Raw genomic sequence first — 19652 nt, forward strand, 5'->3', positions numbered from 1 at the left:
GTCTGTCTGCTCAGGTGCTATCACTGTTGTGCCTGTTCCATTCATGGACTATGGTCATGTATTCCAGTTGGCCATTGACCTGGAGTGAGCAATGTGAAAACAAGTGTTTCCAGATAAAACCCTCTATGGGACTTTGGCCATCTTGCTTCCATAAGGATCAGAAAGAGGAAATTGTCCAAACTGGACTATGCATTGGTCACAGTTTTTTAACCCATCATTTTATTTTATCTGGGACTGATGCACCAATGTGTGGTCTGTGTTACACTTAGGTCACAATTGCCCACATTTTACTGTCATGTTGTCATTATGACTAAAGAACTGCACCATTTTACATATCTTGTGCCAATGTTTATCCCTAACATTGGACAGTGTCATTAGCAGTGATTACACTGTCCACTTTACAAATGTTTTTGTTTTGGAAGGTCATTGGGCTTTTTAATGCTATTTAAATTTTTAATTTTTGAATTATACTTTGTTGTTTTTAACATGATTCCTTTTTAAGTAAAATTAGTTTGATACATAATTAGAAAATGGCTTCAGGTGACTAATGCTGATGTTTGAACTTACCTCATAGTCATCCTGGTGATTTATAATAATTAAAATTATGTTACAGAAAGTCTTTTAAAACTTGTATTACTTTACTTTCTCTCTTACTGCTGTAAAGTAGATTTAAAAATTGGATTTAACACAATTTAATTTTTAATTAGAAAATTAAACTTTGTTTTGTTTTACCTTGATTCCTTTTTACAAATGTTAATAATTTTGTTACTTTTATTTTTTTTTAACTGGTTGTTTGGTGCAGATAGCCTAGTTGTTTTGCACCATAAAACACCAAACAACCAACCAAAAAATCAGATATTTACTTAAGTATTTATACTATAGATGTATTCATTAATATATTGAGTCAGTGTTGATTATCCTGACTGCAAGATGATTTTCATGTTAAAGTTCAAAATTATTTGAACTTTTATTCACCTTATAAATTGTCTAATTTCTTTGCATAACCTGTAAAACTTCATAAATGAATATCAATTTTTTCATTATTTTTAGTTAAGCTCTGTTTTTTATTGCTTTTTTTCTCTAGTCTAACTGTATACAAATTTGATTGACTTGACCAAGTCTTGTAATCACAACAAAAAATATGGAATAAATATAAACTACCTTTTGAAATCTTTCTGTAATGATCACAGGTTTTAACAGAAAAACTGCACTTGTTTATTCTCAATTGCTTATGGCTTTTAAGAGTTTAATTCTGTTGTTTTAGTGCTTCTTGAATTGTATCTAGCTAATCATTCCATGATACAAGCTGTAAATCACTTCGTGAATGTGTACCTCAAGTTACCATATTGAATGATATAATGCACGAGCTGCTTGTAATTACTTTATTTTTTTTTCCATTATCTTACCCAATCTAGTTAGGTAAGCTACTAGATTTTTTATTTTTACTACATTTATAACAATAAATAACAAATATAATTTAAAAACAAGACATTTAGCTCACATTTTTGGCTATTCACTTTATTGTTGTCAGTTGATGATGATCTTAGTACATTAAATAGTTTTTATTGGTATGACTAATGTATATAAGAACACAGAACAATAACATGCACAAAATAAATATTATTCTAAAACTATTATTGTTTGACTGGCTTTCTAATTATAAGTGCCTTAAAATAATTACCATAGTTATTTGATCAAACTGTGTGATAATAACTTTCAGTCTATAATCAAAATATTTCAGTTGAGAATAATATAAAATTGTATGTCATTTAATAAGTTAAACTTTGTTATTCTCTTTATTGCAAATGATGTAACAATGATTGCATCATTTGACAGATGGATGTTACAAGTTGGTCCAGTTTTTATCTTCATAAAAAAAAAGATAAAAGTTACTTTGCCTAAGTAAGAAGGCACTATGGAAGAAAAAGGTCATTGAAAAATTAAGCTCTTATAGATTTCTGTAAACTATTTAATATTAATATTATACTTTGTAGTTATTTGAGTTAAATAACACAGTCATAATTATATATAATAAGATTGGTAAATAAATGTAAGACAGTCAGAGCTTTAACATAAAGAGTTTAGTGATGTAAATATTACTAAAACATTAAAATAGGCTTAGTACATGTATCAGAATAGGAAGGTTAGGCATATTTTAACTTACTGGTAAATTGTACAACAGAATAAATACATTGTTTTATTAAATAAATACAATCTAAAAGTTTATTGTCTCTTTGTATTTTAATAATTAATTTGAGCTTTGATCCATCAGTTTAAACTCAGTCTTGAGTTATAGGTAAGTTATAATATGAATCAGGCTAAATTTATTTTGTTATTAAGGTGACACATACATCCAAGACTTGTTATTGCCACTTCTTTAGAACACTGATAGAAATGGAGGATTTTGATACAATGGATAACACTTAAACACAGTTAAATGTAGATGATTTTGATGAAAGAAATTTCTTTGAAATACAGGATTAAAAGCTGTGAAATAGGGATAGAGTACTAAAGAGTAACTTTAAATATAAAATGTGAGTTTCATTCCTTTGAAGTTGGTGATATTGAATATAACAGCGAAAAGATTGAATCAGTTTGGGTTTCTGTTAATGGATTTAAAGGGAAAGGGCTTTGAGTGGGAATTTGTTACAGACCATCAAATGATACTGATGAAATTAGTGAGAAATTTTACATTGAGATTAAGATTTGAGGTGTTAATGAAATCATAGTTATAGCTGATTTCAGTTTTGACATTTAGATTAAGAAAGTTAAACCATGAAAGAAACAGATTTTTTGGAAACTGTTCAAAATGGCTTTCTTCACCAATTGGTCAAGAAATCTACTACAAATAATATTATTTTAGATGTTTTGCTAATTTCAAATAAAGTAATTATTGAGGATGGAATATGGGAAGCATCTTGGTGCAAGCATTCATTGCTGAATTAGGTCTGTTGTTTTGTTGCATGAGATCATCAGGAATAATATGCTGGTTAGAAATTTCAAAAAACAAAAAGAATATGTAAAACAATTTTTCTTTTTAGGTTTTATATATGCATTTTACAATAAGAAAAAAACTTGTTAATTATAAATACAGATGTTTAGTCTGAGTAGCTTAGCTATATATTTACACACACATATATGCATATATATTTATTTATTATATTAACTCTTTAGTTATGCCTAGCTAACAATACATAACTTGCATTATTTATGAATAACTACACTGATACCATTGAATTCCATAATTTATTAAGCTTAGTAAGTAAGATGTATTTAGATTTAAGAAAATATGAAACTTTGATCAGACTAAAGACACAACCTCCCTTCATGAAATCTTGGTTCGAAAGAATGGGGTAGTTTTTAACAGATTAAAATAGGTGAGAAAAGCCACAAAGAGGATATTCTGAGATGTTGATTGGTTATTCACATGTCATATACTGTAGTAGTAAGAGTATATTAGGGAACATTTCAGAAAATGAAAAGAGGTGAATGAGGCCACTGTGTTTGATTTGGTACACAAGCCATTATCTCAACAAACTAAAAAGATGTGAGGTTTTATTTTATATTCTAGCTTGTCAATATTAGTAATTTGAGTTCATAATTTGTACAAAACTATAGACTTAGTATTTTGACATCACAAACATTTAAATTTAAACAGTACTGCATTCTAACATACCAAATGACTCACTAAAATCTATATTTAGGTGTGTTCATTTAATATTCACTTTAAAATTAAGAAATTAAGTTTGAATTACAATCTACAGTTTGATTCCAAACTTAATGACATAAGTGTATAAAATAGTGTTCAATAAACTTTTGAATGCAAGTCAACAAACGAGATGACATGGCCTTTGACCCACGACCTGTAATAACGTATGCATCATCTGATAGTTTAGTAATTTCCAGGTGCAGCTTTTCTTGTGTTGTATGCTTTAAGCCCATTGCAGAAAAAAACAATGACATTCTTTGTCTTCTTTCTCAGGTATTGACAAAGATCAGTTCTTCTTTTTCAGACTGGCCTATATGCTATGGTTTTCACTCCTTTTGACTTTATCAGAAGAATCTTAATTCTTTATTTTTCTATATTTCTTGGAGTGATGTGTCTCAGCTTCAGCTTCTTAGTTAGCTGTCTTGCCTTCTTTTGATAGTGAAGCTGGATTCTCTTCTTGGATAGCAAGAATGTTTTTATTTCCTCAAAGACATGTCCTCTTCAGCAGTATACTGTAATTGTTGATTTCTCTTTAGCATTTGATCTCTGCTTTCATGCGTTTTGTCATTTTAACCCTTTGAATGCTTAATTACATTTTGAGTGGGTTTATCAAAAGTGTTGATTACTTACTAATAAATACAATGTAGAATTTTACTTTTTTAGTACTTTTTCAATATCAAACTCCACTAGTTGCACTTTTGCTTAGTGATGTATGCACATGTGGCTAAGGTGGGAAATTCAAGTACATATGAGTATCTAAATTGTTACACTATGAGGAAAATTGTTTTGTGACACTGTGGGGTAAATTTACTTGTCACACCAAATAGCTATAAATTTCATGTCATGTCAAACAAATCCAATTGTAGCTTCTAAAAGATTAAAACTTGTTTACATATTGCCTTATTTTTTTCACATATTTCTTTTCTGATTGGGGCTTATCTGTTTCTACTTCAGGATGTAGATATTGTAACATTTTTGTCAGTAATATTTCTTTTAAATTTTTGTTTTAAGGAAAGCTCTGTATATGAATCTGAATTGATCACTCTTAACCTTAGATTCTGGCTTTGAGAGATTGTCACCACTTTAATGTTTAATCCTACTTTTGCAAGAATGGCATCTTTTCATGGAACTCATAATTGGTTATTATATTTCATTATAATTTTCTTTCCACAGATTTTCCTTTATCAACAGTAACATAGCAGTTACTGTAGCTGATCTGTCTTACTTTTACCACACTTTACTCAGTGTTATGACTGAGGGCTCAAGCTGATAATAACAGGACTTTTGTATAAACAAACACCTAAACTCTCTTGTTTCTTATGTTACTAGTCACATTAATTTCAGGTTGTATTTCATCATATTTGCCATATTGTCTGTCATTGGAATTTCTTAATTTTATAAGGAAATATTTAAAATATCCTCTCTCTTTAGTATGAAAATTGTGACATTTTTTTCCATGTCTTTCCTATTCTCTACTTCATTTACTACATCTCTATGAGATGTAGAATTTAACATAAATTACTCATTGTAACATAAGTGTTACTTAGGTAAATTTTAATTGGTATAGCCTTCAATCTTATATGTTAACGGAGCCATGAAGTGGAAAATCAAACCCACTTGCCATGCACAAAATGACAATAATTCTCTCTGATGTTTTATACTGTATCAGATATAACCAATAGAAAGACCAAGTTTTAATCTATCAAATAACATATTACATTACATTTGCAATACAGAGTATTATCTATTTTGTCTTCAGTTTTATTAAAGTTTCACCTGTGTTTATATCAAGAATGTTACAGAATTATTTTAAGGCTCTTTTGTCACAATTAGTGCCAATTAAATTATTAGTTATTATACATTATTTTCTTTGTGCATATTATTATTCTGTACCCACAGGTGAATTATTTAAGAAAATAGAAATCATTTAGTGTTCTAGTGCATTGATTTCAAAAAGTAGTTGACTTAAGATTTCATTGGCAAATTGCAACAGCAAGGAAGAGGTCAAAAGTAAAAACTGTTTCTTGTTTTTCATGTATATTTTCATTTATTTCTTTAAAACTTAGATATGTATGAGGGTAGAGAGGCTAGATTAGGCAAGATAATGTGAAAAAAAAATCTTCATGAGGTATGCTTGAGGATATATCATGAGTTAGGTCATTCAGTATGGTAACTTGAGATGCTTGTTTGCCAAATAATTTACAACTTGTGTGGTTGAATTAGTAGTAGTTACAATTCAAAGGGCAATAAAACAAAAAAATCATGTAGAAACAGTTGTAAACTGTTTACATTAGTTTACTTAAACTATTTAGGATAAAAAGTGTAGTTTTCTGTTACAATTTGCAGTCATTATGCAGAGAAAAAAATGTTTTGATTTATTTTGTATATAGTTTATGGTGGTTACAAGGCTGGTCATATGAACTGAATCTGTTTAGAGCAAGGGTAAAGAAAATAACAGATAAAATATATAATTCAACTGGAAAAAAAACATTTGATATTTATATAGGAGGTTTTAAAAGTTACCAAATGAAATTTGAAAAGTTTCAGATGAAGAAAAGTGTTTTTACATCTTAACGTGAAAATCACTTTGTACACAGAGCAATAAACATCTTGACTTCATATATTCATGAAAAAATCTTTAGTAGAAATAGTTAACTAAAAAACTTATTTTTTGTATGCTAAAAACTTATAATATGTGTTGAAAGCTTGTCATATTTCTTGTAAATACATATACCGTATTAAATGTTACAGTACGGGAAATGTGATGGATATTTTGGGGCTATAGAGTCGGTGTAATCAACCAAACCTTTATGAAAGTAGTTAAAGGCCATTGTAACTGTAGGCAAGGGAATGACTGAGTAATATTTATTTTTGTTTCATCACATAACTGTATCATTGGTTTAAAGATTTCATTTGTCACCTGAGATTCTTCATGGCATCCATTTCTAGTGCATTTTATATTTCCTGCCCAACACCTGTGGTTATCTATTTTCAGGTTGTTAGAGATTGTGAGTAATTTTTACTTACAAACAAACAAAACAAGAAATAGTCTCTTCTTATTCAAGAAGTTAAATTCATATTAATCCATCTGGTGAGGACTCTAGAATATTTCTTCATGTCTATGTTTGACCTTGACAACAAAATTAATACTGTATTTTCCAACATCCCTGTTCACAAATCTAAAAATATCAGGGAGTTTAGGTATATTTGACACACATATTACATCCTTTATGCTGAAATTCCATGAGACAATTGCTATGCGGATGACGACTTTAGAATAAACTTTATTTTTCTGTATGTAAATAATTTTATCTAGTTATGTATCTCTCATGTTACTTAACCTCTGCAGTTTTCCTGGGCATACCCTTTCTTCTTGCTTCTCCTTACACTTTTGTTTATAAATTTTGGGATGTTTGGGCTTGTGACATTTTTTAATATATATATATATATATATGTGTGTGTGTGTGCGTGCGCATGTCTTTAAAAGTATTCAAGTTTGGACTGTTACAAATTACATATTCCTCTGCATTGATCCTAGACACACACTTTATACCCTCTACACTGTAGGTCTGTGTGAGTATGTTGCCCTTTGAAAGTAGGATAAGAGTGCTATCTAGTGACTGATAATGACTCACCAAGTATAGTTACCTCTGCTTGCATAATATTTGATATTTCTCTCAGTGTCTTTGCTCCTATTAGGATGGGGTTCATATGTGTTTGTTACTTATGTGTTATAGCATAATTTTTCCATTGCACTGTCTTTATATTATGGAATCCATCAGTGGTGCTAGTTTGGGTCTTTCTTCCTGAACTTTTACGTGCTTAGTCACTTTCTAACCATTTTATATATGGATGAAGAGTGGCAAGTGACTTAAGAGTATGTCCTTTCTTAAAAACCTTTAAATGCAGAAGCATGGCATAGTATTCCTTTTGCCTATTCCATTGTTGGCTCTGCAGATGCTATCCATTGTTACCTCTCACAAAACTAACCCTTGTACCATTATTAACAAGGGCATCATGGATGAGGAGGTACCCCACTGTGAAGAATGTTTTTATTCTGCATATCATTTAGGTCTAGTAATCTTTTTATGAGGTTTCTATTGCTCCACTCGTTTTTTTCTGGACTTTAGTTCTAAGAATTTGTATCTCATTCATGATTTTACTCGGACTCTGCATGGCCAATTTTTTTGGTCTAGATCATTGTTTTTCAAACTATATTCCACGGAACACTTGAGCTCTGCAAGGAAATTTTAGAATGTTAATATTTTTTCCTAAAACTATAAAATTAAATCATAATATGCTGTACAAAAAAGTAAAATATATCCTTAACATAACACACTTATCATGTATTGGGCCTTTTAATATTTTATTCTGCCTAATACTAGACAATTTTATTTATCTTAGGGGAAGTTCTTGCAGTGAAGTGTGAATACAATCTCAATTAACTTTGACAATGGCACCACGGATTACTAGTAAATATGGAACAATCTCAAGATCGCGTGCGTCATTGGTGTTACAAGATAGCCTGGTAATTTTCTTATGAAACAACAGTTAATCCTGTGTAGTGATGCCAACTGTCTTTTAAAAGCCAGATCTGGATTAGCAGCTAAATCCTGAACGAAATGAAACATGACATCATAGCTGAAACTTGTCCAAATTTAAAACATTGTGGTGCAATTAGATGCACTATTAATTATTTCAATTTCAAAGTGTATTTATATGTAATAAAAGTTATATTTATGACAATTATAATTGTTAATTGTTAGGTTAGGTTAGATTCATTGTAGTTTAATTAGACAAACTTGGTAACAATGAGCTCTATGACCTCATGTTTCATTTCGTTCGAGATTTAGGCTCATGACAGATCTGGCTTAATATTTTGTTATTTGGTTTACAATTTTCTGTAAAATTAATAGGTTACCCTTTTCCTTTAGAAAAATATATTATTCTAGCCTAGGTGTAATACAAATTTATTGGCATTATCATTGTGTGCAAGCACTTCAACACAGGATGATGCAAGAAGTAAAGAAACAAGAAAAAAAAGAAAGTATGATGAAAGTTTTATTGAATATGGTTTTACATGGTCAGGTAATGAAGATGGACCTTATGAGTTGTGTGTTGAATGTTGAACAGTGATGAAAAAACAGCAGTTTGCATCCAGCAAATTTAAAACGACATTTAGAAACTTCCAAATATTTGAAAAGAAAGTGTTTGCAATTAAATACAAGGAAAGCTACATTTAATTCATTTGTCCACAAGGACAACAAAGGTGCTCTTATTGCTTCATATCACGTTAATTACCATATTGCAAAAGCAGGCGAAACTCATACAATTGCAGAAGATTTGATAAAATCATGCACATAAGATTTGGTAGATTGTACGATTGATAAGAAATTTCTTAAAAACATTAACTCTGTACCACTTTCTAACAACTTGGTTTCTCAAAGAATCAAGAATATGTCAGCAATTTGCTTAACGGAGTTAATAAGGCGAGTAAAAATGAGTCCAACTATTTTGCTTCAAATGATTATGCGATATTGCTTGTGTTTGTTTTATATATTCATGAAGCTAATTTTGAAGAAGACCTGCTAATTTGCAAACCTTTTCCTACTCAAACTACAGGGGAAGAAATATTTAGACTGATAAATTTATTTATGGAAGAACATGAGATCCAATGGTGGCTTTGCTCAAGTATTTGCACTAATGGGGCTGCAGCTATGATTTGAAAATTTTAAGGCACAGTGGCACACACAAAGCCTGTAAAACCCAGACATTGAGAGTATTCACTGCTGTCTTATTCGTCATGCACTTGCAATGAAATGAATGCCAGAAGACTAAAAAGAGGTATTGGGTGATGTCATAAAAATAGTTAACTTTATAAAATCAAGTCCACTTTATGCGAGGATCTTTAGTTTACTCTGTGAGAATATAGGAAGTTTGCAAAAAACATTTGCTGTTTTGTACTGAATTTTGATGGCTTTCTTTGAGAAAAGTGCTTGCTCTGTTTTACTAACTGTGTGAGGAGATGGGTTTCTCTTTATCTGAATGCTATTTTGAAATTGCATACAAATGCTGAATACAGAAAGTGGCTTACCTTTTGGACGTATTTGCATATCTAAATGAATTGAATGCTACGATTTAGGGTACCAGGGGTAATGTACTTCAAAGTTCAGAGTAAAATGGAAGTGCTACAATGAAGCTGAAACTTTGGAGTGAATGTATACTTATGGAAGAATTTGACTGCTTCAAAAATCTTAGTGGTTTTTTTTTTACTTATGAATGAAATTTCCTTAAGTGAAGATGCAAAAGTTTCAGTCTTGCAGCACATATCTGATTTGTGTACAACTACTTGGGAGTTCTTCCCTCCTCATTTAGAAAAATTGCTGTGGATTAAAAATCCCTTTGTTGACTCCGCAAATACCAATGATTTGTCTTTGAAAGAGAAAGAACAGCTTATAGAAATTTCAACCGATTGCACCTGAAAAACAAAGTTTCAGCTGGAATAAATTGCACAATTATGGAATTGAATGGCCATGGAACACTCTGAAGTAAGTAACAGAGCTTTGAAATTTTTGATGCATTTTTCAACAACACATTTTTGTGAACAAACATTTTCACTGTATACACTTACAAAGACCAAATTTAGAAACAAGCTAAATATTGAAGATGATTTGCACTTACAAGTAACAACCATAACTCCAAATATTGAACTACTTTGTGAACAAAAGCAAGCCTATTCAAGCCACTAATAAGTAAGTAAATACACTGTACTTTTTCTGATATAAATTTTGCAAGCAGAAACTTTTGAACAAGTAACTAGAAGTAAAAATTTTTCTTTAAATATTGATATTTTTAATAAATATATATTCTAAAATGTTGAAGTAAAGTTTATCTTGTGCTAGTGACTGATTGTTTCTATTTTTAGTGTTTTTTATTAGAGCTCTGGAATGTTTTTTCTTTCTGATATGAAGCTCTGCAGTTCTAAAAAGACCCTGGTCTAGATAGTCTATCTTCTTACCTTGTAGTTATGGTTCTTCAGTTCCTAATTCCCACCTCCTTTACTATGTGGATATTCTGGCTTTTATTATTTCACAGAAAAGCTTGCCTAATTTATTTTTTTACATTTTAAAACTAAAATGAAATTCACTGAGATACTTACCTCTGAAATACTTTCCCTTCAATCTTCTCATAACTGACTTTTCATTAGAACTGCAATTTTCAAGTAGATATTATTTATGGCAGGAAAGTAGAGCTTGTATAAGTTCCACTGATGCATGTACAAGAAATCACATGGAAGGTGAGAGAATAGAGTACTACAGATGATGTATATGGTATGCAAATATATATAAAGGACATAAAGGCATTTGAATTACAAGTTTTGTTGACAGTGTGAGTTCAAAATCAGTAAGAAATGACTTGATATTTCAGAAGTAGCTACTTAAAATTAATTTTGATACCAATAATGAAAAAAACTTTCATTGTGTGTATCTGTAGATTATATTTTACAATGTGAGCATCTTTCAACTACTGATATTTTCTTTTTAAGGTATGTGTGTTTATAATCCTATGCTAATTTGTTAAACAGTCTTGCTAACTGTGTACTACCATGAAATAAATTTACTAAGTACAGTAAAACCTGTCTAAGGTAGAATCGCACAGGTCAAAGTAACATTTCTGGCTTAAGTAGGTTTCCTGGCTTAGACAGTGTACATGCATTTCCTTAATTAGACACAATTTTTAAGCAGAATGTTATACTTGCTTAACTCAAGGGAAGTAAGACATTTGTGAATAAAGTTATACTGTTTATAGTATATTTATTAGAATAAGAACAAAAATAGACATTCAAAATGTACATAAGTACACAAAATCTTAATCAAATTCACTTGAAGAAACTATCCAATTTCAACTGTTTTTTTTTTAATGGGGTTCCTCATGCAGTTAAAAGAGAATGCCAGTTTTATGGCCTTTTCATGAAGTCCATTTTTGCATACAATTTGAGAGTGTTAATATAACTTAACCTTTGCAATGAAGTAGGAATTTCTGTTTCCTCACTATCTTTTAAAATTAGGGAAGATAGAAATTTATTTTTTGTTAGAATTATTTAAAGAGTAGAATTTTGCACTTAAAACACAAATATATTTCTACAAATCATGAATCTAATTTAACTGCAAAAATAATGACAGCAGAAAAAAAAGAGAATATCAGTGATGTCGAGAAACCCACTTGTTGAGAAATTTATATGCAAAAACGGCTCGTTTGGGTTGAGAAAATATTTTACATAGAAGAGAGAACAACGTTTCGACCTTCTTTGGTCATCGTCAGGTTCATTGCATTTTTGTGAATTTTTAGTAAACCTGTTCCTTTCTCACTTCATTGGTTGTTCAAAAAATAATTCATTTAGCTTTCAGATGTGCATTTTAGGACACAAAAACTATATTAAGCATTAGAACAGAATGCTCCACAACTACTATAATATGCCTAGTTTTCTATGTGAAATATGTGAACAATTTCTGTTGCTGCTTATAACAATTTTTATTCTAAACACATCATTTTCCCTCTTCACACTGTTGGTTTTGACCACTAAAATAAAATATACAATCATGTAATTTATTTCATTCATCTAGTTGTTACAATAATGTTTAGCAGCAGTGTCAGATAGAATTTTGGAGAATTTTTGAAAGATAGAGGTGGTTGGTTGTGTCATGTGGATTGAGTAAATATAGTGGTATCTCACTAAAGTAAGAAGACAAGATGTTGAAATTTTATATTCTAGCTTGTGAGTATTTATACAATACATAGTTACTTGAACATTGTAACTCTCTTATTTAAAGAAAAACAAATGTACCTAAGAAGTTAGAATGCCATTGAGTCACATGACACAGAAAGGTATACACTGAGATCTTATTTGAAATTAAGGAAGTAAATATAAGAATTTGAACTATAATGTGTGTTTTGTTTCCAAATTTATTAATATATTAATAATAAAGTAGTTTAGTTAAATTTGGATTATAACTCTGTGTAAAAGTTGTGTCGTGCACACTTTGACCCTCCTGTATACATAAAATTTAACTGCTGAAGTTTTTATTGTGTGTATCTATTGATGATACCATACATTGTGAGTACTGATGAGTTTCTCATTATATGTTTTTGTTGATACTTTACTATGAGAGAGTATTTATACTACTAAATGTGGCTGTTGATGATACTGTACATTTTGAATATATTTAAACTGATGAAGTTTTAACTGTATGTGTCTGTTGATGATAACTTATGATGTGAGTGTATTTAAACTTCTGAATTTTTGAATGTATGTTTCATGCATCAACTTTGAAAGAAAAAGAACAGTCTCTGTGCTTCAATAAATTATTATCTGTATTCATTATAATTGAGTATTCATTTCAATGAAATTTTGTAAGTTTGCTCTTTGGTAGAACTAAGCTAGCTTTTAGAGGTTATTTATGATGCAAAGAATTTGATTTTCTTCATATTTATCAGCATGTGTTGGTTTTTGGCATATGGTTATAGTAATTTTTTTATTTTGCTTGCTGATAAAAAATATCAAAGAATGGCATTATTTACATGGTGAAGTGGATTGTGCTATCTATAGAAATATGGTGTTATGAGGCTGGAAATCTTATAGGACACTCATATCTTTCTTTGTCAAACTAAACAAAGAATATCTGATAATAAAACATATGTAGACAGATCTACATCAGAGAATCTGGAAGACACTTTGGGGCAAGAACATAAAGACTGCACAAGAGTGATAGAAAACAAAGTTCTGCCTTGACAAAACATGCCATACCAACTGGATGTAAAATAGATTGAGACAGTTACAGAATCATTGATTCAGATGAATACTAGAAAACAACATAAAGCCAATATAATTTTCTGCATATCTTGTTCAAACCAACAAAGACCCGGACAGGTACATTAAGTCGATTGCAACACATATAACAAAGCAACATTACTTTTATCATTCAGATGACATTTTATTATTGTCAACTATTTGTTTAAAGTCAAAATTCTTTTTTAAAACAATGATTTACTGATACACACAGTTTGTGGCTACCATTGATCAAATCATCAAATCCCATATCAGCCATAGTACCAGGACCAGCAACTAGTCATTTCACTTTCCCCTACCTTTCTCTTTGGTAGCATATCAATCCCTGTAAAACCAGCGCAAGCTGACCTGAAGACAAATACAAAGCTCTTTTGAAATGTTATCCTGTTATGTCTGTGTTACTTTCATAGACTAGTCCTACAAGATTTTCTACACAATATGATACCAAACTGAATAGTAGCTGCTCATTTCAAGTTTGTTTGTTCATCATGAAAACAGTACCTAGATCAACTACAAAGAGTGTATTGTATTTTTCTAGCGAATATTTGTGATAAACAGTCCAATGCTTGTAAATATTTCCTTATCACAGTAAAATATGATTTACCACCATTAACTTTTCTTTAAAAGTTAGTCTTTTATTAAACTCTTTATTTCTTAAAGTAACATTTTGTGCAATAACATAACATTATGAACTTGTGATTCATCATAATTTCTTCTTAACTACTATGCTGTTGTCTTGGAAATTATATGATTACACTAGCTCTGTGAATACTTGACTTGCTTGTCATTTTTCAGGTAGTGTAAGCAGCCTGTTGACTGAGTCCAGTGTTAATGCAGGGCTTATAGCTGGGATAGTCTGTGCTTCATTTGCTTTTATACTGGCTATAATATTCTTCATTTTGTGGAGGTAGGTACTAGTAATATGCATGTATGAATTAATTTGCAAGTTTCTGAATCCAAAGTAATTTTTTACTTAAAATGTAATTATGTTAAAGCTGACATAAAATAATACAATAAAGAGTATTAGATATGATATTGTTCTACTAAAGAAAAGTGTTAAGATTTGACTGTCACTTTGTAACAACGTAAGGAAGCTTGCAGCAAAAATGTTTATCAAATGAGGTGGTCTCACATCTGAAATACTGTAAATCTTTCCATGTTGAGTTTGATCTTGTGCTGTGAGCAAGTGTGTGACTTATAATTATGACTGTTCCTTTAGGTATTTGATAACATGCATAACTTACCCATAATTCTTGGTTATCTCTCATCTTGCACACAACTTACAGTAAATTCCTCAGGAGATCTTAAAAAAAGCTTTGTATTCCTGCCATAATTCTGTTTTTTGTAATATTTATATGTATGGTAGTTTTTCATTATGTATTCTAAAGATGTCATTAATTCACTCCCTTGATGTGGATCCCTATACGTGATGAGGGAACCTCCCAGGGAAAGTTCTGTTCTTTCAGTTTACCTCCTCTGGGATCTAAACATCCACCTACATGTTTGCTGTGTGTGGTAACCCATGAAGGGGAAGAGAGGATCCTGGTGGTTGAAGGGTCCAACCCTAACACACCACTTTGGCCTTGAATTCCTGTAGATGGGTGTCCTTGGGGTAGCCCCCCTTGGGTCAGTCGGCTGGTTCACTTGGGCTAGGGTCAAACAAGTACCAGTGTTGGATGTTCTCAACTGGTGCTGTAGACATTGTATCTAACGCTGGTGTTTGGGTATAGTGCTCAAGAAACCCTGGCATTGCTGCAGTGTCCTTGTTTGGCATTGTAGTGCATATCCTCATAGGGCTCCATGGTGGGTGAGGTCAGTTGGCACCGAAATATTCCTTTTTTTATTATGGATTCTCCAAAAAAAACTTAAATAAAAAAACAGTCCACAGGTAAACGACTACATCTTGAAGATTCTGAGCAGCAATCTTCAACATCTGTAACTTCTGATGCACCTCATTTTCTTATACTACATTCTTTCTCAGACAAACATGTAGGGCAGATGTCTTCCTTTTCCAATCAGAAGGGACTAGAGGGACTTGCTGGCTCTCCAAAGTCAGTAAAGAAGCTTTGATCTGTTGACATTGGTGGAAACATCCGCATCTCAACACAGTGAACTCTTCTTGACTTCAAAGGTGATTAGGGATATATCTATTAAGGTAATATATCATGCTACTTTGAATTCATCACAAGGAGTTATTGTTGAGAGGGATTTGAAGAACATCCCTGAGTCAGAGATTCTCCCTGGTTTCTCCACCCAAGAAGTTTCTGCAGTGAGACGTATCTCCACTTGCAAAGATGTTATTACAATGCTGACAAATATCCTCATTCTGACATTTACATCACCACATCCACCTGCCATCATCAACACAGGTTTTGGCCATACATTCCAAACCCTCTCAGATGTTTCCAATATCAGTAGTTCAGTCACTCAAAGATGTTTTATCATGGTTCCTTAACGTATGCTCGTTGCGATGGCAAGGACCACAATGCCTATGAGTGTAAAATAGACCCTCATTGCATCAGTTGCAATGACTCTTACCCATCCTACTTTCCTTTTTGCCCTAAATGGTTGGAAGAAAAAGAGATGCAGCATTTTAAAACATTTTGGATGTATGCTACTGCACTTCGTTCCACTACTACAGTGGGAGTGCAGATAGATCTCTCTGCCTCCAAAAGAATCGTTGTCAAACCAAATAAAAAGTCTTTTGATTTCCATGGTTAAAAAAGTTCATGAATCAATTTTAACACCCATCTCTTTACCTAACATACATTCCAGCAAATTCCAAGATCCACTTCCTTTGGTTCCGGGGTATGGGCATTTCCTCAGGTACATCTTCTTCTCCAACCTCAAGATGCAAAATGATCATTCATTTACATCCTCAGTCACTAGAATTCTCTTCCAACAGCAAAGACCTGCCCAGTCACCCAGGGCAGGATCCATGGAGGTCGATAGACCTCTCTCAGATAAAGACAGTAAAGGAAAAAGATGTGGTCATAAACAGAATGACTCTCCACCCAGTTTGCCTACACATAAATAAAAATGGCCACCTTGATACAATGGAACTGTCAAGGTTTCCGTTCTAATCTGGATGACATCAAAACAATGATTGCTTCTTACCATCATGTATGTCTATACTTACAGGAAACATTTCTGAAACCTGCCAATACAGTCACTTTTTGGTGGTTTTTTTTTGTACAGAAATGATAAGCTGTGTGATGGACGAGTGCATGGAGAGGGTGGCACTGTTGGTTGATCAGCATGTGCCCACCCTATCTTTGCCACTTGACACACCCTTGGAGGCCATAGCGATCCGTGTTTCCTTGGTTCTTACCATCACTGTTTGTTCTCTCTTCCTGTTGCCAGGAGAGACCTATGATCAATCAGAGCTTGATGCTCTCATTGAACATTTCTGGGGGACTTTAATGGACATCATCCCCACTGGGGAAGTGCTAATATTGATAGGAGGGGCAGCTCCATAGAGTGTATGCTCTCTGATCACAGTCTTTCTCTTTTCAATAGCAGTTAGGCTACTTATTTTCATGCACCTAATCAGTCCTTTACTGCCATTGATCTCTCAATTTGCTCCCCTTCACTATTCTCCCAGTTTTCATGGAGGGTTGACAATAATCCATGAAGCAGTGATAATTTTTACATAATTTTGAGTGAGACTGGCAGTGGTCAATGCCACCCAACTCGCATGCTCCCTTAGAAGCTGAATCAAGCCAACTGGCCCTCTTTCACTGCTCTCATAAAACTTGATCCTGCCATTGCTAGGTGACTGCATGGCAGCAGTGACTGTCTGTATTGTACAGACAGCTGCTCAGTGTATTCCTAAAACATCAACATGTTTTCCATGATATCCTTGTCCATGGTGGAATCCTGCCTGCCACCTGGCATGAAAGGCTCAAAATTGAGTGTGGGATACTTTTTGTTGGTATCCCACACTCTCGCATCACATCGCTTTCCAGCAGGCCCGTGCACATGCTTGGTGGGTAAGAGGTCAAAGCCACAAGAAATCTTGGATTAAGTTCACATCAAGCATATCTTTTACGAGTTCTAAAGTGATATGGGACAAGATTTGAAAGGTCAGTGGGCAATACAATTTTGTCCATCTCTTGATCTTGCTCTCTGATAGCCAGAAATTAGCTGATACCAGGAGCATTGCTGATACTCTAGATGAAAGTTATTGCCAGTTATCAAGCACTTCTACTTCTTCCTCCACCTTCTTAGCCATCAAGACTTGGGCAGAGCGATCACCTCTTTCTTTTACGAGCTGATTGTCTCTATGACTGTAATTGTCCCTTTACACTGGTGGAGCTCAAACTGGCCCTTTATCAGTCTGGCAGTACATTGGTTCGACCTGATGATGTACATTATGAAATGCTGCACCATCTATCTCCTGCTTCTCTGGCTATACTTCTGATTGTTTTTAACCGTATCTGGCTGAAGAATGTTTTTCCTGATGCCTGGTGCCAGGCTATTGTCTTACCTTTCTCTAAGCCTGGGAAGGATCCCAAGATTCCTTCAAACTACCGTCCAATTGCTTTGATGAGCTGTAAGACCTTAGAGAGGATGGTTACTGCTCCTCTTGTTTGGTTCCTTGAATCAAACAACCTCCTTTTACTCACCCAGTCTAGGTTCCAACAACAACACTCCACCATGGATCACATGATTTGACTTGAAACGTCAATCAGAGAAGCCTTTCTCAAACGACAACACCTTGTATCAATATTCTTTGATATTGATAAAGCTTATGATACAACTTGGAGGTTTGGCATTTTGGGTTATATGGGTTACATGGCCATTTGCCAATTTTTATTAAAAATTTTTTAATAGACAGGAGATTTCAAGTTCTTGTGGGTTTGACATTTTCCCACTTTTCTACAGGAACTTGGAGTCCCTCAGTTTTGTGTTTTGAGTGTCACACTTTTCAGTATAATTAATACCATCACTGAACAACTCCCTTTACTATTGCAAACGGGCTCTATGTTGACGACTTTTTTTTTATGAAATTGACCATAACATCAAATAATTCGGAACCAGGACTGGAAAGGCCAACTTCAGGTGACTGACAGTGGTTTTTGAACTTACCTGTTAGTCTTCCTGGTGAGTTACGATAATCACAATTATGCTACAGAAAGTCCTTTACAACTTCTATTTCTGTAGTTTTTCTCTTACAGCTGTAGACTAGATGTAAATATTGGTTTTAATGCTATTCATGTTTTTTGCTTTACCTTAATTTTCTTTTATGAATTTTACTAAATTTACTTTAACTTTTAACCGGATGTTTGGCACAGATAGCCTAGCTGCTTTGTGCCATAAAACACCAAACCAACCAACCAACCATTAATTTAGAAGCTTATATTTCAGTTATTGCTTCACTTCTTTTTTATTCAACCTTAACTTCATCTAGTTTTGAAGTCAGATACATAGATAACCCTTCTTTACTTTATGTCCTACATATCCTCTGCATTATTCCTGTCGTATTGAGCTGTTTTATCTTTCCATCTCAGATGCTTAGATAACCCTTCTGCAATTTCTGTCCTTCACATCATCTGAAATTATGCTTTTCACATCCTTATCTATCTGATTTTTCCATCTCCATTTTTGACATCCTTTATTCTATCTACCTTTGAGTGTATTTACAAATATTCTTCTCTCTGGATTATTTTCTTCCATTCATTTTGCATGCTTGTATCTTTTTAGTCTAGCTTCACATGCTTTTTCTGATATTTAATGTACCCCAGCACATTTTTATATCATCACTTATAATTCTATTTCTTATATATTCCAATTATCTTATGTAACATTTTCATTTTTGTCTTTTCCAGTAAATGTTCTTCTTTCCTTCTCAGTGCCTATATTCCTGTTACACACAACAGAATAGGCCTAACTTCTGTCTTATAAGTGTTGATTTTAAATTTCCTGGCATTTGTCTTATTACAAACAACTCCCAAAATGCACTTCCACTTCTAAAATCCACTCATTTCTCTCTCTCTCTTTTCCTTCCAGTTTGCATTCTTCAGTCTTGTTTAAATGCCTTCTACATCCTTCTGTACTCAGACAGGTCCTTCTTACCAAAGACATTGGTAACCA

At 32.6% G+C, this 19652-nt stretch overlaps 1 protein-coding gene across 5 annotated transcripts in view; it reads left to right on the forward strand.

Annotated features, from left to right (window-relative positions):
• The window catches only part of LOC143253080 (putative receptor-type tyrosine-protein phosphatase mosPTP-1), a 235250-nt gene that overhangs the window by 154493 nt on the left and 61105 nt on the right, over positions 1-19652 (forward strand). For all 5 annotated transcript variants that reach the window (XM_076506296.1, XM_076506298.1, XM_076506293.1 and 2 more), the window contains exon 11: positions 14352-14463. In XM_076506296.1, the coding sequence (XP_076362411.1) occupies positions 14352-14463 (112 nt within the window). The remainder of the gene's footprint in view (positions 1-14351; positions 14464-19652) is intronic.

This window comes from Tachypleus tridentatus, chromosome 6, assembly GCF_004210375.1.
Source record: "Tachypleus tridentatus isolate NWPU-2018 chromosome 6, ASM421037v1, whole genome shotgun sequence".
NCBI lineage: Eukaryota > Metazoa > Arthropoda > Merostomata > Xiphosura > Limulidae > Tachypleus > Tachypleus tridentatus.